The 18167-nt window shown below is 38.9% G+C and overlaps 1 protein-coding gene across 7 annotated transcripts in view; it reads right to left on the bottom strand.

Annotated features, from left to right (window-relative positions):
- The window catches only part of UBR2 (ubiquitin protein ligase E3 component n-recognin 2), a 129044-nt gene that overhangs the window by 62208 nt on the left and 48669 nt on the right, over positions 1-18167 (bottom strand). For 6 of the 7 annotated variants that reach the window (XR_010126837.1, XR_010126838.1, XR_010126839.1 and 3 more), the window contains exons 8-11: positions 17886-18006; positions 14966-15073; positions 14045-14133; positions 12635-12733 (exon numbers count right to left, since the gene is read on the bottom strand). Coding sequence is in view for 4 of the 7 variants with exons in the window: in XM_054493386.2 (XP_054349361.2) it covers positions 12635-12733; positions 14045-14133; positions 14966-15073; positions 17886-18006 (417 nt within the window). In the remaining 3 variants the exon portion in view is untranslated. Of the gene's footprint in view, positions 1-12634; positions 12734-12803; positions 12903-14044; positions 14134-14965; positions 15074-17885; positions 18007-18167 lie in introns of all 7 variants that reach the window. The other variant, XM_054493387.2, reaches the window with a different exon arrangement.

Here is an 18167-nt window from a genome sequence, read left to right as displayed (position 1 = left end):
CAAGACTCTCTCAATTAAAAAAAAAAAGTAAATAATAATAGAGTGGTTCATTACTACTACTACTACTAGGATGGTTCGTTACTAATGTCCCATTAAAACAGGAAGTAGCTGGCCACAGTGGCTCATGTCTATAGTTCCAGCTACTTGTGAGGCTGAGGTTGAGGACTGCTTGAGCTCAGGATATCGAGGCCAGCCTGGGCAACACAGCAAGGCCTTGACTCTTAAAAACAAACAAAAACCCCAAAAACCAAAACCAAAACAAAAACCAGGGGAGTTATTCAGGCATTTCTACTTCTAAAAGATAACAAAAGAAGCACATTTTTCAAAGTTACAAACAGAAAAGAAAAATAAAAGACTTTAGGCTCTCAGCTTTATCACCTTATGCTAAGAAATTGTTGCTAACCTTTCAAAGTAATTTTCAACATTAAATACCAAACATTATTTGGTATTTATTCTTGGTACATATTTCTTGTACTTAACACTGACCCTAAAAAATTAATTTTTTTTTTTTTTGAGACAGAGTTTTGCTTTGTCACCCAGGCTGGAGTGCCGTGGCATAATCTTGGCTCACTGCAATCTCCTCCACCAGGGTTCAAGTAATCCTCCCACCTCAGCCTCCTAAGTAGCTAGGATTACAGGTGTGTGCCACCACGCTTGGCTAATTTTTTACATATATTTAGTAGAGACAGGGTTTCACCAAGTTGTCTAGGCTGATCTTGAAGTCTTGACCTCAAGTGATCTGCCTGCCTCGGCCTCCCAAAGTGCTGGGATTACAGGTGTGCGCCACTGTGCCTGGCCTTTCTTAATTTTTATGCCTACAATTAACTTTGCTTTAAAAAGCATTACCACTATCAGCCGGGCACAGTGGCTCACGCCTGTAATCTGAGCACTTTGGGAGGCTGAGGTGGGCGGATCACCTGAGGTCAGGAGTTCCAGACCAGCCTGGCCAACATGGCGAAACCCCTTCTCTACTAAAAATTAAAAAATTAGCCAGGCGTAGTAGTGGGCACCTATAATCCCGGCTACTTGGGAAGCTGAGGCTGGAGAACTGCTTGAACCCAGGAGGCGGAGGTTGCAGTGAGCCCAGATCATGCCACTGCACTCCAGCGTGGATGACAAGAGTGAAACTCTATCTCAAAACAAAAACAAAAAAAAACACTACTACTTAATTACATTAATTACAGTTTTTATTCATTTTATATGATTCATATTCAATTTTGTATTGCAAGGCTCATTACCTATTTAACAGCATATACAAAATGGGCCAAATTCTCCCGTAAGACTCTGAAAACTACAACTGAATAATAATAATCATCTATGCCTATACTTTTAAACTAAACATGCCACAGCATACAGGGATAATGCTGACTGAACACATATTTAATAAATTAGAACTATCATACTCTAATCACTTGAATTATAAGCACTATTTTTTTTTTTTTTGAGTCAGAGCCTCACTCTGTCGCTCAGACTAGAGTGCAGTGGCATGATCTTGGCTCAGTGCAACCTCCACCTCATGGATTCAAGCAATTCTCCTGTCTCAGCCACCCGAGTAGCTAGGATTACCAGCACCTGCCACCAGGCCCAGCTAATTTTTTGTATTTTTAGAAGAGACAGGATTTCACCATGTTGGCCAGGCTGGTCTTGAACTCCTGACCTCCACCTTTGCCTCCCAAAGTGCTGGGATTACAGGCATGAGCCACTGTGCCCAGCCAGTACTGGGTCTTGACCAAAGGTCTTGACCAAACTAAAAATGAAGACTGTGTTAATTGTAAGGTAATTGTGATTCGAAAGGTACTACTGCTATAAAACATTCCACTAATATCTAGGGCAAGTTATTTTTAACCAGGGATGTGCATAATAATTATTAACGGAGTTTTTTTTTTTTTTTTTTTTAAAGAACTATAAAAGTACTCTTCTGCTTTCAGTCATGATGAAGTAGCTTGAGGCTGACCAACATTTCCATCAAGAACAACTAGAAAACCTTAATAAAAGTAAAAAAAAGTTTGAAATCCCTAGAGAGCTGCTGAGACAAGGACTCCAGGAGATAAAACCAGGGAGAAAGGGAACTGCACAAGGAGGTGAGCCAGCATTCTGCAGCTGCTTTTCCCTCAGCATTTGTCTATTCTGGGAGTGGGGTAAGAGGGGATTTAAGATCCCAAGAAAAAAACAAAGCTACCTTTGCAAAAACTGTAACAGTGAGAAAATTATGACAATGAAAGAGATCTGACCTAACTGACTTCATCTTGCCTTTAATCTCCAAAACTGCCCTTATTCATTCCTGGGTGCAGGCCAAACTAACTTTGGGAGGAATGTGGTTTACAGTTTAACTTTGAAACAAAGACTTTAAAGACTTTAAAACAAAGGCTGGGTGTGGTGGCTTATGCCTGTAATGCTAGTACTTTGGGAGGCTGGGGTGGGAGGATCATTTGAGCCCAGGAGTTCAAGACCAGCCCAGGCAACATAGCAAGACATTGTCTCTACTAAAAATGAGAGATTAAAAAAAACTTAGCCAGGTGTGGTGGCGCACACTTGTAGTCCCAGCTACTCAGGAAACTGAGGCAGGAGGTTGGCTCGAACTTGGGTGGTCGAGGCTGCAGTGGGCCACAATTGCACCACTGCACTCTAGCCTGGGCAACAGAGTGAGACCCTGACTCAAAAAACAAAACATACAAAAAAAAAACAAACAAAGACGGTAATAGACTGTCCCTGAAACAAACTCCCTCCTTGCTTGGGAACCAGACTGCGTTTGTAAAACCAACAAATTAGCCACTAGATTAGAAATTATGGCTCAGAAGTCATGCAGCCAGAGGCCACAAGATCACTAACCTCCCCCACTTGCTCCTACAGATAACATTACTATCGTAAAACCTAAGATTGGTGTTTGAGGTATTTTTCAGACCCTGCATGCTGAAGGACCTGCTGGAGACACCCAGACTGGTAAACTGGCTTATCTGGTCTTATGGCCCCCACCTAGGAACGGACTCAGCACAAGTGGACAGTTTCAATTCCCTGTGATTCCACCCTGGACCCAACCAATCAGCATCCCCTATTTCCTAGGCCTCTGCCCTCCAAACCTAGGCTCTAAATTGTTGGGGTGGCTGATTTGAGTAATAATAAAGCTTTGGTCTCCCACTTAGCCAGCTCTCTGTGTACTAAACTCTTTCTCCATTGCAACTCCCTCATCTTCATAAATCAGCTTTATCTGGGCAGCGAGCAAGATAACCCATTGTGTGGTTACAAAATCTGTACAGAACTGCTATTATTAGGGAGAAAAACTTGCTGAGACTATAGCCATCCCAGGGTGTTGGAGAGGCCAGAATCCCAGTAAGAAAAAGAGCAGGGGGAACTGAGTTCAATGTTCTTCCAGTTTTTCCCTAAAGACATTTACAAAATTCTAAAGTTATATAAGGAAGCAAGATTAGTGTACAAGTTCCTATAGAGTGAACGAACTCGAATTCTAGGGAAGAACTCCACGGTCTCAATTGAGAACCCTCAGGGAGTTATGTGTCAGGGGTGGGGATGAAGCAGAAGTAAGACTGAGTCGTGTCAAAACAACCTGGAGACATTTAAATCATTCTTGACTGGACTAAAGTGATCCATCTCACTCTATCTGCTGAAGAGAACTCAAATATGCCACCCCAAAATATGCCACTTTGGCATAAGGATTATTTTGAGTGAAGGCAACTGAGGATAGCAGACACAAGAGAAGCTGTAAAAACAAAGCATACATTTCCCTTCTGTAAAGTGTCCTCTCACTTTCCAGGAAGGCAAGGGGCATCCTTTGTTACCTAAGTTCATTTGAACTTGCAAAACAAACCTTTCTTAACAACCCTCATTTGCCACATAACAAGATTGTGAGATGAAGTTAAAATTATGCTTAGATGGAAACCTAAGACTTAAATCATCAGAAAAGAAGAAAGGCTGAAAGTAAATATCTAATAATCTATAAAGAAATTACTTTGGTGGTCACGAAAGAAAAGAAACTATGCAAGAACGGCAAAATCTAAAGAAAACACAAAAAAGGAAAGAATAAAACAAAGCAAATGTATAAAAGGGGAAAAATAAGGCCACGCATGGTGGCTCACGCCTGTAATCCCAGCACTTTGGGAGGCCGAGGCAGGCGGATCACGAGGTCAGGAGATCGAGACCATCCTGGCTAACATGGTGAAACCCCGTCTCTACTAAAAATACAAAAAAATTAGCCAGGCGTGGTGGCGGGTGCCTGTAGTCCCAGCTACTTGGGAGGCTGAGGCAGGAGAATGGCGTGAACCTGGGAGGTGGAGCATGCAGTGAGCCGAGATCGTGCCACTGCACTCCAACCTGGGTGACAGAGCGAGACTCCACCTCAAAAAAAAAAAAAAAAAAAAAAAAGGAGGGAAAAATAAATCAACACAACTAAAGGTTGGTTCTTCGAAAAAAGTAATAAACACATACATCTCTAGGCCGGGCATGGTGGCTCATGTCTGTAATCCAGCACTTTGGGAGGCTGAGGTAGGCAGATCACATGAGGCCAGGAGCTCGAGACCAGCCTGGCCAAGATAGCAAAACTCCGTCTCTACTGAAAATACAAAAATTAGCCTGGTGTGGTGGTGCATGCCTGTAGTCCCAGCTACTTGGGAGGCTGAGACACCAGAATTGCTTGAACCTGGGAGGTAGAGATTGCAGTGAGCTGAAATCATGCTACTGCACTCCAGCTTGGGCGACAAAGCGAGACCCTGTCCTAAAAAAAAAGTACACATCTCTAGAAAGACTGGTAAGAAAAACAGAAAAATTTAAATTTAAAAAAGGATTACAAAAAATACTACAAAACCTATAGATCTGAAATGTATTAAATAGAAAATAAGACAAATATTAGGTGTCATTTAAATCAATATAATTGGAAATTTAAATGCAATTAGCAAATTCCCAAGAAAAAACATGTTATTAGAAGGGAAACAAGAAACAGAAAATCTGAATAGTCCTATTAAAAATTTTAACTGGCTATAAAATCATTTCCAGAAAGAAATCTTGAGGCCCAAATGGTTACACTGGAGAATTCTTCCAAATATTTAAGTGGGTAAAGTGCCTTTGCAAAATTATAACAGTAAGAGAAATCTGATATAGTTGACTCCATCTTGCTTCTAACCTCCAAGCTGTCCTTGGTCATTCTGGGGTGTAGGCCAAACTAACTTTGGGAGAAATTTAATTTGTAGTTTAACCTTAAAGCAAGGAAGACAATAGCCCTTTCCAAAAGGAAACCGCCTTTATAAAACTAATCAAAGTCCACAAGGTTAAGATGATGAAAGGGGCCTGAATTATGCTAAGATGTAAGTTAAATGATAACCAGCAATCACAAGATTTGTAACTTCCACAATTACTCCTATAGATAACAACACTATTGTAGAACCTAAGAGTGGCCTTTTTGAGATGCCTTTTCAGAATTTGCATTACTTGTGATCCATGATTCAACCAGTCCTTTGACCCTCAGCCACAAGTGGACTCAGCACACACCCTAATGATGCCCTCCTCAACCAATCAGCATCACCTACTCCCTAGCTTTCTGCTCACCAAATTATACTTGAAAACCCCTAACCTCCAAGCCTTCAGGGGGAGATTCTGAGTAAAAACTCTGTCTCCTATGTGGTGTGGCCAGCCTCGTGTCAATTTAACTCTTTCTGTACTGCAATGCTGTGGTCTCAGTGAATTGATTTTATCTGTACAGTGGGCAGGAAGAATCTGTTGGGCAATTACAAAAGCAGTAAGGAATAAGTGGTTCACACCTGTAATCCCAACACTTTGGGAGGCCAAGGTGGAAGGATCACTTGAGGTCAGGAGTTCAAGACTAGCCTGGGCAACAAAGCAACACCCCCCCACCAACTCAACAAACACTAAAAAAAAAAAAAAATTAGCCAGGTGTGGTAGTGCATGCCTGTAGTCCCAGCTACTTGGGAGGCTGAGGCGGATCACTTGCACACAGGAAGTCGAGGCTGCAGTGAGCTGAGATCGCAACACTGCACTCCAGCCTGGGTGGTAGAGCGAGGCTTGGTCTCAAAAAACAAACAAAACAAAACAAAACAAATAAAACAAAACAAACAAACAAAAAAAAGAGCAATACCTATCTTACATAAAATTTTCCAGAAAACAGAATATACTTGCCAATTTAATTAATGAGTCCTCTTTAATCTTAATACTAAAACCCCAAAAGGCTATAACAAGGAAAGAAAATTATCACTTAATCTCTCTCACAAATAAGGGTGCACAAATAGAATCAAGCAATATAGAAAAAGGATAATACATCACAACCAAGTTTGGTTTATTTCCTTAATGCAAAAGTAACAAAACATTTGAAAAAAAATTAAATAACCTTATTAACAGAAAAAGGGAGAAAAAAACCACTTGATCATACCATCCAATGCCTCTCTTGAATTCATGAAAATTAAACACATATTCATGATTTAACACAAACAAAAACTGGCCGGGTGCAGTGGCTCACGCCTGTAATCCCAGCACTTGGGGAGGCCGAGGAGGGTGGATCACGAGGTCAGGAGTTCAAGACCAGCCTGACCAATGTGGTGAAACTATAAAAATTAGCCGGGCGTGGTGGTGCGCACCTGTAATCCCAGCTACTCAGGAGGCTGAGGCAGGAGAATCGCTTGAACCCGGAAGGCGGAGGTTGTAGTGAGCTGAGATCACACCACTGCACTCCAGCCTGCGTGACAGAGTGAGGCTCCGTCTCAAAAAAAAAATCAAAAACCAAACAAACAAAAACCAAGCTGGGCTCAGTGGCACATGCCTGTAGTTCCAGGTACTTGGGAGACTGAGATGGGAGGATTGCTTGAGCCCAGGAATTTGAGGGCAGGCTGGGCAATATCACAAGGCTCCCTCTCTTAAACAATACTACCACCTTAGAGCAAACTAGGAATAGAGAAAATTTCTCTAATCTGATAAGAGTATCTACAAACAATCAAACAAAAACCAAGCAAACAAAACTCCAAAGCAAAACATGATACTTTATGGTAAAATAATAAAAGCTTCCCCCTGAGATCAGATATGAGACAAAGATTTCTGCTTTTATCTACCACTTGTATTTAACACTGTAGTTGAGGTCCCAGCCAGTATAATAAAGAAAATGAAATAAAATATATAAATATTTGAAATAAGAACTAAAACTGCTGTTATTCATGGATGACAAGTGATACGATTATGTACACAGAAAAATCCAAAAGAATCTGCAAACTGGCTGGGCACAGCGGCTCATGCCTGTAATCCCAGCACTTTGGGATGCTGAGGCAGTATGATAGCTTGAGCTCAGGAGTTTGAGACTGGCCTGAGCAACACAGACCCCATCTTAAAAAAAAAAAAAAAAAATCTGTAAACCATTAGAATAAATGAATGTGGAAAAAGTGGCTGGATACATGGCTGATATATACAAATGAATGTATTTCTATAAGCAAATACAAAGTAAAGTTAAAAAAAATTTCCCATAGAATCAAAAGCCAAAAACAGGCCAGGTGCGGTGGCTCACGCTTGTAATCCCAGCACTTTGGGAGGCTGAGGTGGGCAGACAACCTGAGGTCAGGAGTTTGAGACCAGTCTGGCCAACATGGTGAAACACCATCTCTATGAAAAATACAAAAAAACTAGCCAGGTGTGGTGGCACACACCTGTAATCCCAGCTATTTGGGAGGCTGAGGCAGAAGAATCACTTGAACCTGGGAGGCGGAGGCTGCAGTGAACTGAGATTGCACCACTGCACTCCAGCATGGGGAACAGAGTAAGGCTCTGTCTCAAAAACAAAAACAAAAACAAAAAAAACACCAAAAAACCCAAAAACAATGTCTCCCCTCCCCCCAAAACCAAACCAAACACCTAGAAATAAATCTAACAAAAGAAGAATGGGGGCCAGGCGCAGTGGCTCACGCCTGTAATCCCAGCACTTTGGGACGCTGAGATGGATGGATCACCTGAGGTCAGGAGTTCGACACCAGCCTGACCAATATGGTGAAACCCTGTCTCTACTAAAAATACAAAAATTAGCCAGGCATGGTGGCAGCGGGTATCTGTAATCCTAGCTACTCGGGAGGCTCAGAAAGGAGAATTGCTTGAAACTGGGAGGCAGAGGTTGCAGTGAGCCAAGATTGTGCCACTGTGCTCTAGCCTGGGTGACAGAGCAAGACTCCATCTCAAAAAGAAAAAAAAGAAGAGTGGGTAGCCCTCTATAATGAAAACTATAAAGTATTGAAATAAATTTTTTAAACAAACTAAATGAATGAAGGAATACATCAAGTTCACAGGGCGGAAGACTCAATATTATAAAGATACCAATTCTTCCTAAACTGAAGGAGAGATTAATTTCAATCTCAATCAAAATATATGAAGGCTTCTTCGTGTGTATGGAAGCTGATATTCTGAATCTAAATTCATATAGAAATACAAAGGATTAAGACTGGCCAAGGCTGGCCTGGCGCAGTGGCTCACGCCTGTAATCTCAGCACTTCGGGAGGCTGAGGGGGATGGATCACCTGAGGTCAGGAGTTCAAGACCAGCCTGACCAAGATGGCAAAACCCCATCTCTACTAAAAATACAAAATTAGCCAGGTGTGTTAGTGCATGCCTATAATCCCAGCTACTTAGGAGGCTGATGCAGGAGAATTGCTTGAACCCGGGAGGCAGAGGTTGCAGATCGCACCGTTGCACTCTAGCCTGGGCAACAACAATGAAACTCCATCTCAAAAACAAACAAACAAACAAACAAACAGAAGAATGGCCAAGGCACTCTGAGGAATAAAGCTGGAAGATTTAACTATCAGATACTGAGACTCACAAAACTACTATGATTAAGGCAGTGTAGCAGGGGCACAGAGATAGATAAGACAGACACACACATATAAAGGTCTTGATTTATGACAAAGGTGCTCCTGAAACGCAACAGGTGAAAAAATATCTTCAATAAACACTTCTGGGTTAATTGAATAACTATGTAGGGGGAAAAATCAAGACCTTACTTCTTAGATACACAAAAATGAATTATAGATGGATTGGGAATTTAAATGGGAAAGGCAAGCTTTTAGAAAACGTGGGAGAATATCTTTGTGACCTTGGGATACACAAAAATTGTTTAAACAATATACAAAAAGTACGGCCGGGTGCGGTGGATCACCTGAGGTCAGGAGTTTGAGACCAGTCTGTCCAACATAGTGAAACCCCGTCTCTATTAAAAATACAAAAAAAAAAAAAAAAAAAAAAATTAGCCGGGTATGGTCACACACGCCTGTAGTCCCAGCTACTCAGGAGGCCGAGGCAGGAGAATCGCTTGAATCCGGGAGGCAGAGGTTGCAGTGAGTGGAGATCACGCCACTGCACTACAGCCTGGGTGACAGAGTGAGACTCCGTCTTAAAAACAAACAAACAAACAAAATTAGTACATGTTATAATTATGAATTCTGGCTCATTAAGAGACACGGCTGGGTGCGGTGGCTCATGCCTGTAATCCCAGCACTTTGAGAGGCTGAGGCAGGTGGATCACTTGAGGCTAGGATTTCGAGACCAGCCTGGCCAACATAGTGAAACCCCGTCTCTACTATAAATACAAAAACTTAGCTGGGCACGTATGTAGTCCCAGCTACTCGGTAGGCTGAGGTTGCATTGACCCGAGATCATGCCACTGCACTTCAGCCTGGGGGACAGTGAGACTCTGTCTTTAAAAAAAAAAAAAAAGGAGACACTTAATATTCAGGAAGTAAATAAGACAAGAGTGGAAAAAATAATTGTAGTATATATATCCAACAAAGAATATGTATGCAGAATCTATGAAAAACTCTGACAAACCAGTAAGAAAAAGGCAGACAACTCAATAGATAATCAAAGGACAACTTTAACAGGGATTCACAAAGGAGTATATCCAAATGACAATAAACATATAAAAAGGAATTCAGCTTCATCATCACCAGAAGAATGCAAACTAAAACCATAATGAGAAACCACTATGTCCCACTAGAATAGATAAAATCTTAAAAGACTGGTAAAACCAAGGGTTGGTGAGGATGTGGAGCAACTATCACTTTCATACATTATTAACAGAAGCATGAATTGGTTCAACCATTATGGAAAAGAGTTTGGTAGAACCTATTTAATCTGAATACATATATATCCAGATAGACCAGATAGATATAAGATGGATATATAAAAATCAGTAGTTTTCCTAAATACTAGCATAGCCTGTTTAAAAATATAAAAAGTTTACTACAGCATCAAAAATATAAAACATATAAGCTTAATTAAAAAATGTTAAGACTAGCTGGGTGTGGTGGCATGCATCTGTGGTCCCAGCTACTTGGGAGGCTGAGACAGGAGGATTGCCTAAGTCCAGGTGGTGAAGGCTGCAGTGAACTGTGTTCGTGCCACCTCACTCCAGCCTGAGTGACAGAGCAATAACTTTTTTTTTGGATACAGAATCTCGCTCTGTCACCCAGGCTGGAGTGCAATGGCTCAATCTCAGCTCACTGCAACCTCCACCTCTCAGGTTCAAGTGATTCTTCTGCCTCAGCCTCAGGCGTGCACCACCACGCCTGGCTAATTTTTCTATTTTTAGTAGAGATGGGGTTTCACCATGTTGGTCAGGCTGGTCTCAGACTCCTAACCTCAGGTGATCCACCTGCCTCGGCTAGGATTACAGAGGTGAGCCACTGTGCACAGCCGAGATCGAGAACTAAAAAAAAAAAAAAAAATATATATATATATATATATATATATGTTTATAACGAGAGAACTATGAAGTTTTTACTAAGAACATAAAATAACATTTGAATAAACAAGGACAAATTATATTCCTAGTTGCGATATTCAATATTGCAAAGATGTCAGTGCTTCCTAAATTAATCTACAAATACAAGGTCTTTTCAGTCAAAATTCTAACGTGGTTTTTGGTAACTGACAATCTGATTTTACTTTGTCTTTTTGAAAAAGGCCTAAGAATAAGCAAAAACATTTTGGAAAATAATAATGAAAGGAGATTTAAGCTATCAAATGAAATGGGATTTAAGATGTCAAAATGGAATATTAAGCTATAAATAATTATTACAACTGTGGTACTGGCATGGAAATGGTTCAATGGAGGAGGGAAGCACAGATATGAATACACATAGGGTCATCTCAGAGGCTTCTGGAACTCAACCCTGACTAAACTAAAAGCATCACTTTCCCTCTTTACAAATGCTAATCACTCAGCAAGTGGCACAACATCTACTCAGCTGCAAGCCAGATGCTTGCGAATCATCCTTATACTTCTTCAAACCCGACATCCAGTTCGTCAGCAAGTCCAACAACCCTCAAACCCACTTGGCCAGTTCTGTAGATTTCACCACCTAAAAATATCCCTCATGATTCATATCCACTTTCAGCGTCCCAGTTCAAGTTACCATCAATTTTTCCCTGGGTCATTGCGTTAGCATCTGATTAGGTTTCCCATACTCACTTTTACCCCCATCCAATTTGTTCTCCAAATTACAGACAGCATGATCTTTTAAAATCACAAATGTAATTATGTAAATACCACTTAAAACTCTTTAATGCCTTCTCATGTTTTTAAGACCAAATGCAAAATCCTTAATTTGGCCTATCATACTAGCTCTTTAATGGGTAAACAGACTCCAGTCAGCTTCCACTGTATTAGAATACATCCTTTAACATAAAAGTAATATGGGGAAAAATTCAGTTATTTTTAATATGCCTTATTAATAAAGTAACTATAAAATGCTCTTAAACCTATACAATTTCACTCCAGGTTCAAGGATCTTCAAGTGTCCTGGTTTTCCTCTATTTGCCAAGAGGTAATGCTCCGCCCTTCTCCTCCAGGTTTTCTCAACTGCTCATCCCTTTGCATGGACCTTCCCTCATGCCCTTGCACAAAGGCACCTTTCTTAGAGAAGCCCTGAAGTGTGGGAAAAGGTCAGGTCTCTTGTTATTCTCTCTCAAACCAACGGAATTTTCATTGTGATTCTGATTAACTATTTATGTGAGTCTTTCCCACTATGGTGGGAGGGAAGGGTCACATTTGTTATGTTTACTGTTACATTCTCAAAGCCTAGAACTGTGCTCAATAAATAGGTGTTTCTTAAATTTGCTGAACAAATTAAATATGAATTTTAATTATGTATACAGCGCTAAAACATAATGATGCCTTTATGCGCAACTCGTGAAGCTCAGTAAAAGACCACCCAATCATCATGATTCAATTGCCTTAGCTACATCTCCCCTTTTGGGATGGAGTTGGGAGGAGGACTTCTCGAATTGTGAGACAGTGTACAATATGCTGTCTAATTCTAATGCCAAGGATAATTTATGAAATCAATCGGCTTAATGTGAACTAATCAGTTCAAAATCTCAGGGAAGTACTATGAAAAATTGTAGATTGTTTCCCTCTCCTTTACTCTGAAGATAAAGTATAAATTAAGTTTAAATGACGTCCCCCCCACCAGATGACTTTGATATTCAAGGTTATATTCTAGTAAAAGAATAGTGAAGGTGTTTGAAGTCTGATTACCCATTAATAAAATACTGTTCTTTTCAGGAATATACAGACTTTAGTTCTCTATTATTTTAAGGCTTCTGTTAATAGAAAACAAGAAAGTTCTTCTAGTCTTTCAGTACTTACAAGTGAAGGAACCGTGAATATCTGAACCGAGAGGTCTGCGACTGAAAACTCTCTGTCGTGGTCATCTGTCACATAATCACTCTGCAAACGCTCATAGTTCTATTAAGAAGGCAAAAAAAGGCAAGGAGTGCCAGCTATCAGTTACAAAGAAAAGGCAAGCACTACTCACCAGAGTAGGTGCAGTGAAGAACTGGACAGATAGAGCAGTCACCGACACTGCTCGCTCGTGATCATCTTCCATAAAATCTCTCTGCAACTGCTGGTAATTCTAAACAACAAGGGGGAGATTCACCTCTAATCCACAATGACCAAATGTTTAAGGATTATAATGAAAAGTCAGTGCTGGAGAAGTCAAGAAGATAACACTGCTATGAAAACAATAACTGGAATGATTTCTACCAATAGAATCCTGTATAGATATTGATTCACTATGGAAACTATGGAATCCTGTATAAATATTGATTCTTTCTTCTGGAGCACAATGGCAGTTTACCAGCCCAAATAGGCAGTAACAGCTACTAAGCTTCCAAGATATCACTGTATGCTGGTGGAGCTAAACCACAGCAGCATTACACTGTTTCTGATGAAATCAGACTTTCATTACTTCCGCATCATATCAGAATCATCTGATGACTCTTCCAAAGCATACATGCTTGGGCCCCCATTCTTGGTGAATCTGTTTCAGTAGATTTGAGAATGGAACACAACACATGTATTTTGAAAGAGCTCTCCAAGTGATTCTCATATACTTCCTAATTCAGGTGAATGCAAAAAAATAAGTGGTTAGCTTATGCACATGCTGCTAAAAGGGAGAACTTATCAATAACCTAGAGTTCTGAAGAGAACTTGTTTCTTAAAAAAAAAAAAAAAAGCAAAATACATGTTTTCCTTAGCACGAAATATTTGCAATCTATTTATAAAATCAAAGTTTTCTAAATATAATTTTCTAACAAAATATACAGGCTATTTAATTTGGATCATGACCCCCCCACCCCAAAAAAATCTATTTTTTTAAAGACGAAGACAGCAATGCTAATTTTAAAATGCACAAATATATTTATTAAATCATATTCATATATATGTCATTTAAACTGAGATTAGTTTCCTTATATGAATTTTAATAGAAAAAATACCATAATTCACAATGACATAGGTTTAAACTCTTTATTATTTCATAAACATTGTATAATAGATACTCATGTTATCATAGGAGGTGATGAACAAGAAGTCTCACTGCTATAATTTTATTCTATTGATAAAGAATGAAAAGATTATTTATAAAGTTTCTTAGAATTTAATATCAACACATTGACATGTTACTATTAGATGTTAATTTTTTGAAGCCTACATATAATTATGGGCATAGTTACTCTATATATAACCTATTTTCAAAATTGAAAAGCCACTCACTTTTGCAAATCGAACAGCAAACAGTTTCTTGTATTTCAAATCCATAAGCAGACTGCTCATGAACAACTGATGATATACACTCCTAGCACCTTGTAGAAAAAGATCATGGTATAAGATAAGGACACGCCAAACAATTACATTTCTCAAGTTTTATGTGATCCACAGTGGGTTTTTTTTTTTGTGTTTTTTTTTTACTTTTGAGACAGTGTCTTGCTGTGTTGCCCAGGCTGGTCTTAATTCCTGGGCTCATGCAATCCTCCTGCCTCAGCCTCCCACAGTGCTGGCATTACAAGTGTGAACGACCACGCCCAGCCAACACAGCATTTCTTTTTTTTTTTTTTAAAGAGATAGGGTCTTGCTTTGTTGCCCAGGCTGAACTCAAACTCCTAGCTCAAGTGATCCTCTTGCCTCAGCCTCCTGTGTAGCTGGCACTACAGGCACACACCACTGAGACTGGCTTGTATTTTAAGTCTCAAAAACAAAGAAAGCCATACATGGTGGTATGCACATGTAGTCCCAGCTACTAGGGAGGTCAAGAAGGGAGGATTGCTTGAGCCCAAGAGTTGGAGGCTGCAGTGATCAATGATCATGCCACTGCACTCCAGCCTGGGCAACAGAGTGAGATCCTGTCCCTTCAAAAAAGGAGCAAAATACATGTTTTCCTTAGCACAAAATATTTGCAATTTGTTTATAAAACCAAGTTTCCTAAACATAATTCTGTAACAAAATATAAAGTCCATTTAAGTTGGATCATGGACCCCTCCCCCACCAAATCTATATTTTTCAAAGACTAAGACTGCAATGCTAATTTTGAAAAGCACAAATATATGTATTAATTATCTTCCCAAATGATAAAAACCTTTCACATCCCAATTACTTATATAGGTTCCTCTACAACTTAAAAGTAGTTAAGAGATTCACCTTTCCATAATTTGGAATCACTAAGCATCAGTCTGTCCACTAGAGAAGAGTTTTCACCATCTGGCCCTTCTTGTAAACCAACTTGACATAAAATCCGGCGAAGGCCATCTTTAAATAGAAGGAAAGGTAGTAATGAGATAGCAACTTCAAATATTAAAATAAAGTGACATTTTAGTAGATGTTCAAATGGATCTGTAGAGTTTTAAATGTTTTCTCAAAGGTCAAATTTATTTGGAAAAGGCAAACATATTAACTGTTTTATTAATATTTTAACAAAAAGGAAATAAATTTCAAATCTCACATCACAAACCATTACTCCTGAAAGTCAAAATATATGCCTATCATAAAGGCAATAACCTCTTGTGCTTTAATGAATTTAACTAAAGAGAAAAACATCCAAAAAACCACTTAATATTGTTCTTTAAGCACTTATGCTAATTAAACCAGATTACAGTGAAAGTGTTATACATTCCATAACTGAAATATAAAATGTGCTACCATTTAAAAGGAGGAATGCATGACTTCTGCACTATAATATACACCAGTGCATTTAATTAATGTTACATAAAAAATTCTTCATTCATTAAACAAAAACTTATTGCGGACTTGGCATGTGAGGGACCCTGGAAAATATATTACTACAACCTTTTAAATGTAAACTTCAGAAACGTTCTTCAAATATTAATATAAGCATTAAAATAACCAAAGCTTTAACACTTATTTGTTCCACACATATATATACATACATACATATATACATACATATATACATGTATACACACATATATACACACACATACATACATACACACATATACACATATACACACATATACATACATATATACACATATACACGCACATATATATATACATACATATATATAGACCCATATACACACATATATGTACATGTGTGTATATATATATTTTATATATATACATATATATACACACACACATATATATATTTATTTATGTATTTATTGATTTATTTTTTGGGGGACAGAGTCTCACTCTGTCGCCCAGGCTGCAGTGCGGTGATGTGATCTTGGCTCACTGCAACCTCTGCCTCCTGGGTTCACACAATTCCTGTGCCTCAGCCTCCCAAGTACCTGGGATTACAGGCATGCGCCACCACGCCTGGCTAATTTTTGTATTTTTAGTACAGACGGGGTTTCACATCATGTTGGCCAGGCTGGTCTTGAACTCGGGCTCAAGTGATCCACTTGCCTTAGCCTCTCAAATTGCTGGGATTACCGGCATGAGCCACCGTGCCTGGGCCCATACTTTATAATTTAAATCACTGTTTTCACCTTTTTCAAGCATGCAAGCATGCTTGCATCTTTTTCAAGCATGCAAAATAAAAAAAAAATAATAACTTTTAATTACAAAAGCTGTCAAACAGAAATCCTTTAAAAGGCTGAAGACCTATGTAAGTATTAAATAGGAATATATAAATTATTAATGATAAATATCTCAAAAAAAATTTTCAGCAGGACATTACTTCCATTATACTCTCCATTAATACTGTAGCACAACACTTGGCATGCAGGTAAACAATGGAAAACACCAAAATAAAGAATATAGGGCTAAGAAAAATAACTGGAAAGATATTTGTTTATTTTCTTTTAAAAAAATTTTTAGATAGAGATGGGGTCTCCCTATATATTACCCAGGCTGGTCTATGAACTCCTGGGCTCGAGGGATCCTCCCACCTCAGCCTCCCAGAGTGTTATGACTAGAGGAGTGGGCCACCGTGTCAGCCTGGAAAAATAACTTTTAAATTATCTTTTAAAGTAAACGCGTTCTCTTAATCTTCCACACCTTTGTATTTTCAACTCTCAGTTCTGTGTAGTAATGCTCTTTTCTAAAAGCCCTTCAATACAAATGTATTCAAATTTTTCTTTACAGTAAACATCTGAATGTCACTTATCCACAGTGTTGCCTGAAGAACAGCATAACAGCTTATATCTATCCCTGTTTTACCCTTTAGTGTTACACACCAGGCTTGTATTTTTGGCTGCAGATATGAGGATTCTTAATTCTTACCATTACATAAAGAAAAAAATGACCGAATTTCTAGACTCTGGAATTTTTTTTTTTTTTTGAAACAGAGTTTCACTCTTTTGCCCAGGCTGGAGTGAAGTGGCGTGATGTTGGCTCACTGCAACCTCTGCTTCCCGGGTTCAAGTGAGTCTCCTGCCTCAGCCTCCTGTAGCTGGGATTACAGGCGCATGCCACCACGCCCGGCTAATTTTTGTATTTTTAGTAGAGATGAGGTTTTGCCATGTTGGTCAAGCTGGTCTTGAACTCCTGACCTCAGGTTATCCACCCACCTTGGCCTCCCAAAGTGCTAGGATTACAGGCATGAGCCATGGCACCTGGCCAAAAATTTTTTTTTAAAACACAAATTGGTAACTTCTAATTTGCAAATTTTCAGAGTTGCAAATTATTGGTAACCAAAAGTTGTAGGAGTCAAAACACATAAATCAACATTAGTGTTTTATCATTTAAACAGCTAATCACTTAGGTTTTTATTTACAGCAGCATTTTTCCAGCTTACTCAGTAGAAGAGTTCTGCAAAATGCTCCACTAAAAAAAGTTTAAAAAAAAATTGCTTGTGAAATGTATATTGCATTGCATTAGCATATTAATGTCCTTTACAATTGTTTAAACTAATGTTTCCTGAATTTGTTTGAATAGAGAATCCTTTGTGTGCATATAAAAAATATCCAGTATGACCAAATTTGTTAAACATAGGTTTTCTTCTATGCATAAAGATATTTTGAAATGGTATTTTAAAATGTAAAATTAAAGCAGGAAATTATTCCAGTTGATATTTTTTCCAAAACAGTTTTGCAACAGCATATTGAGCTCATTTTTAATAGACAATTGGCATGAACTTTTATGAACCTACCTGAATATCCAATAATACTTCCCAGCCAAGACAAAAGTTTCAAACCAAAATTCTGATGTGCGACGATAGATGAATGCATAACTTGAACTTTGAGTGGCTTTGTCTGTCTAATGGTATTTCTCTTAAAAAGAAATGGCAAGATTTAAAAATTAACTTAAAAAGCTATTCTATTGGCAGAACAAAGTTATTATTTTTACTTAATATAACCACACCATCATCATCATAGGAGAATTTTTCATGGATGTAAGAAAAACACCATTCTCCTTGCCTTACTTGATTCAG

This window comes from Pongo pygmaeus, chromosome 5 (genome assembly GCF_028885625.2).
Source record: "Pongo pygmaeus isolate AG05252 chromosome 5, NHGRI_mPonPyg2-v2.0_pri, whole genome shotgun sequence".
Classification (NCBI taxonomy): Eukaryota; Metazoa; Chordata; class Mammalia; order Primates; family Hominidae; genus Pongo; species Pongo pygmaeus.
The sequence above is the reverse complement of the archived record's forward strand: the minus strand, read 5'-3'. Positions and strand labels throughout refer to the sequence as shown.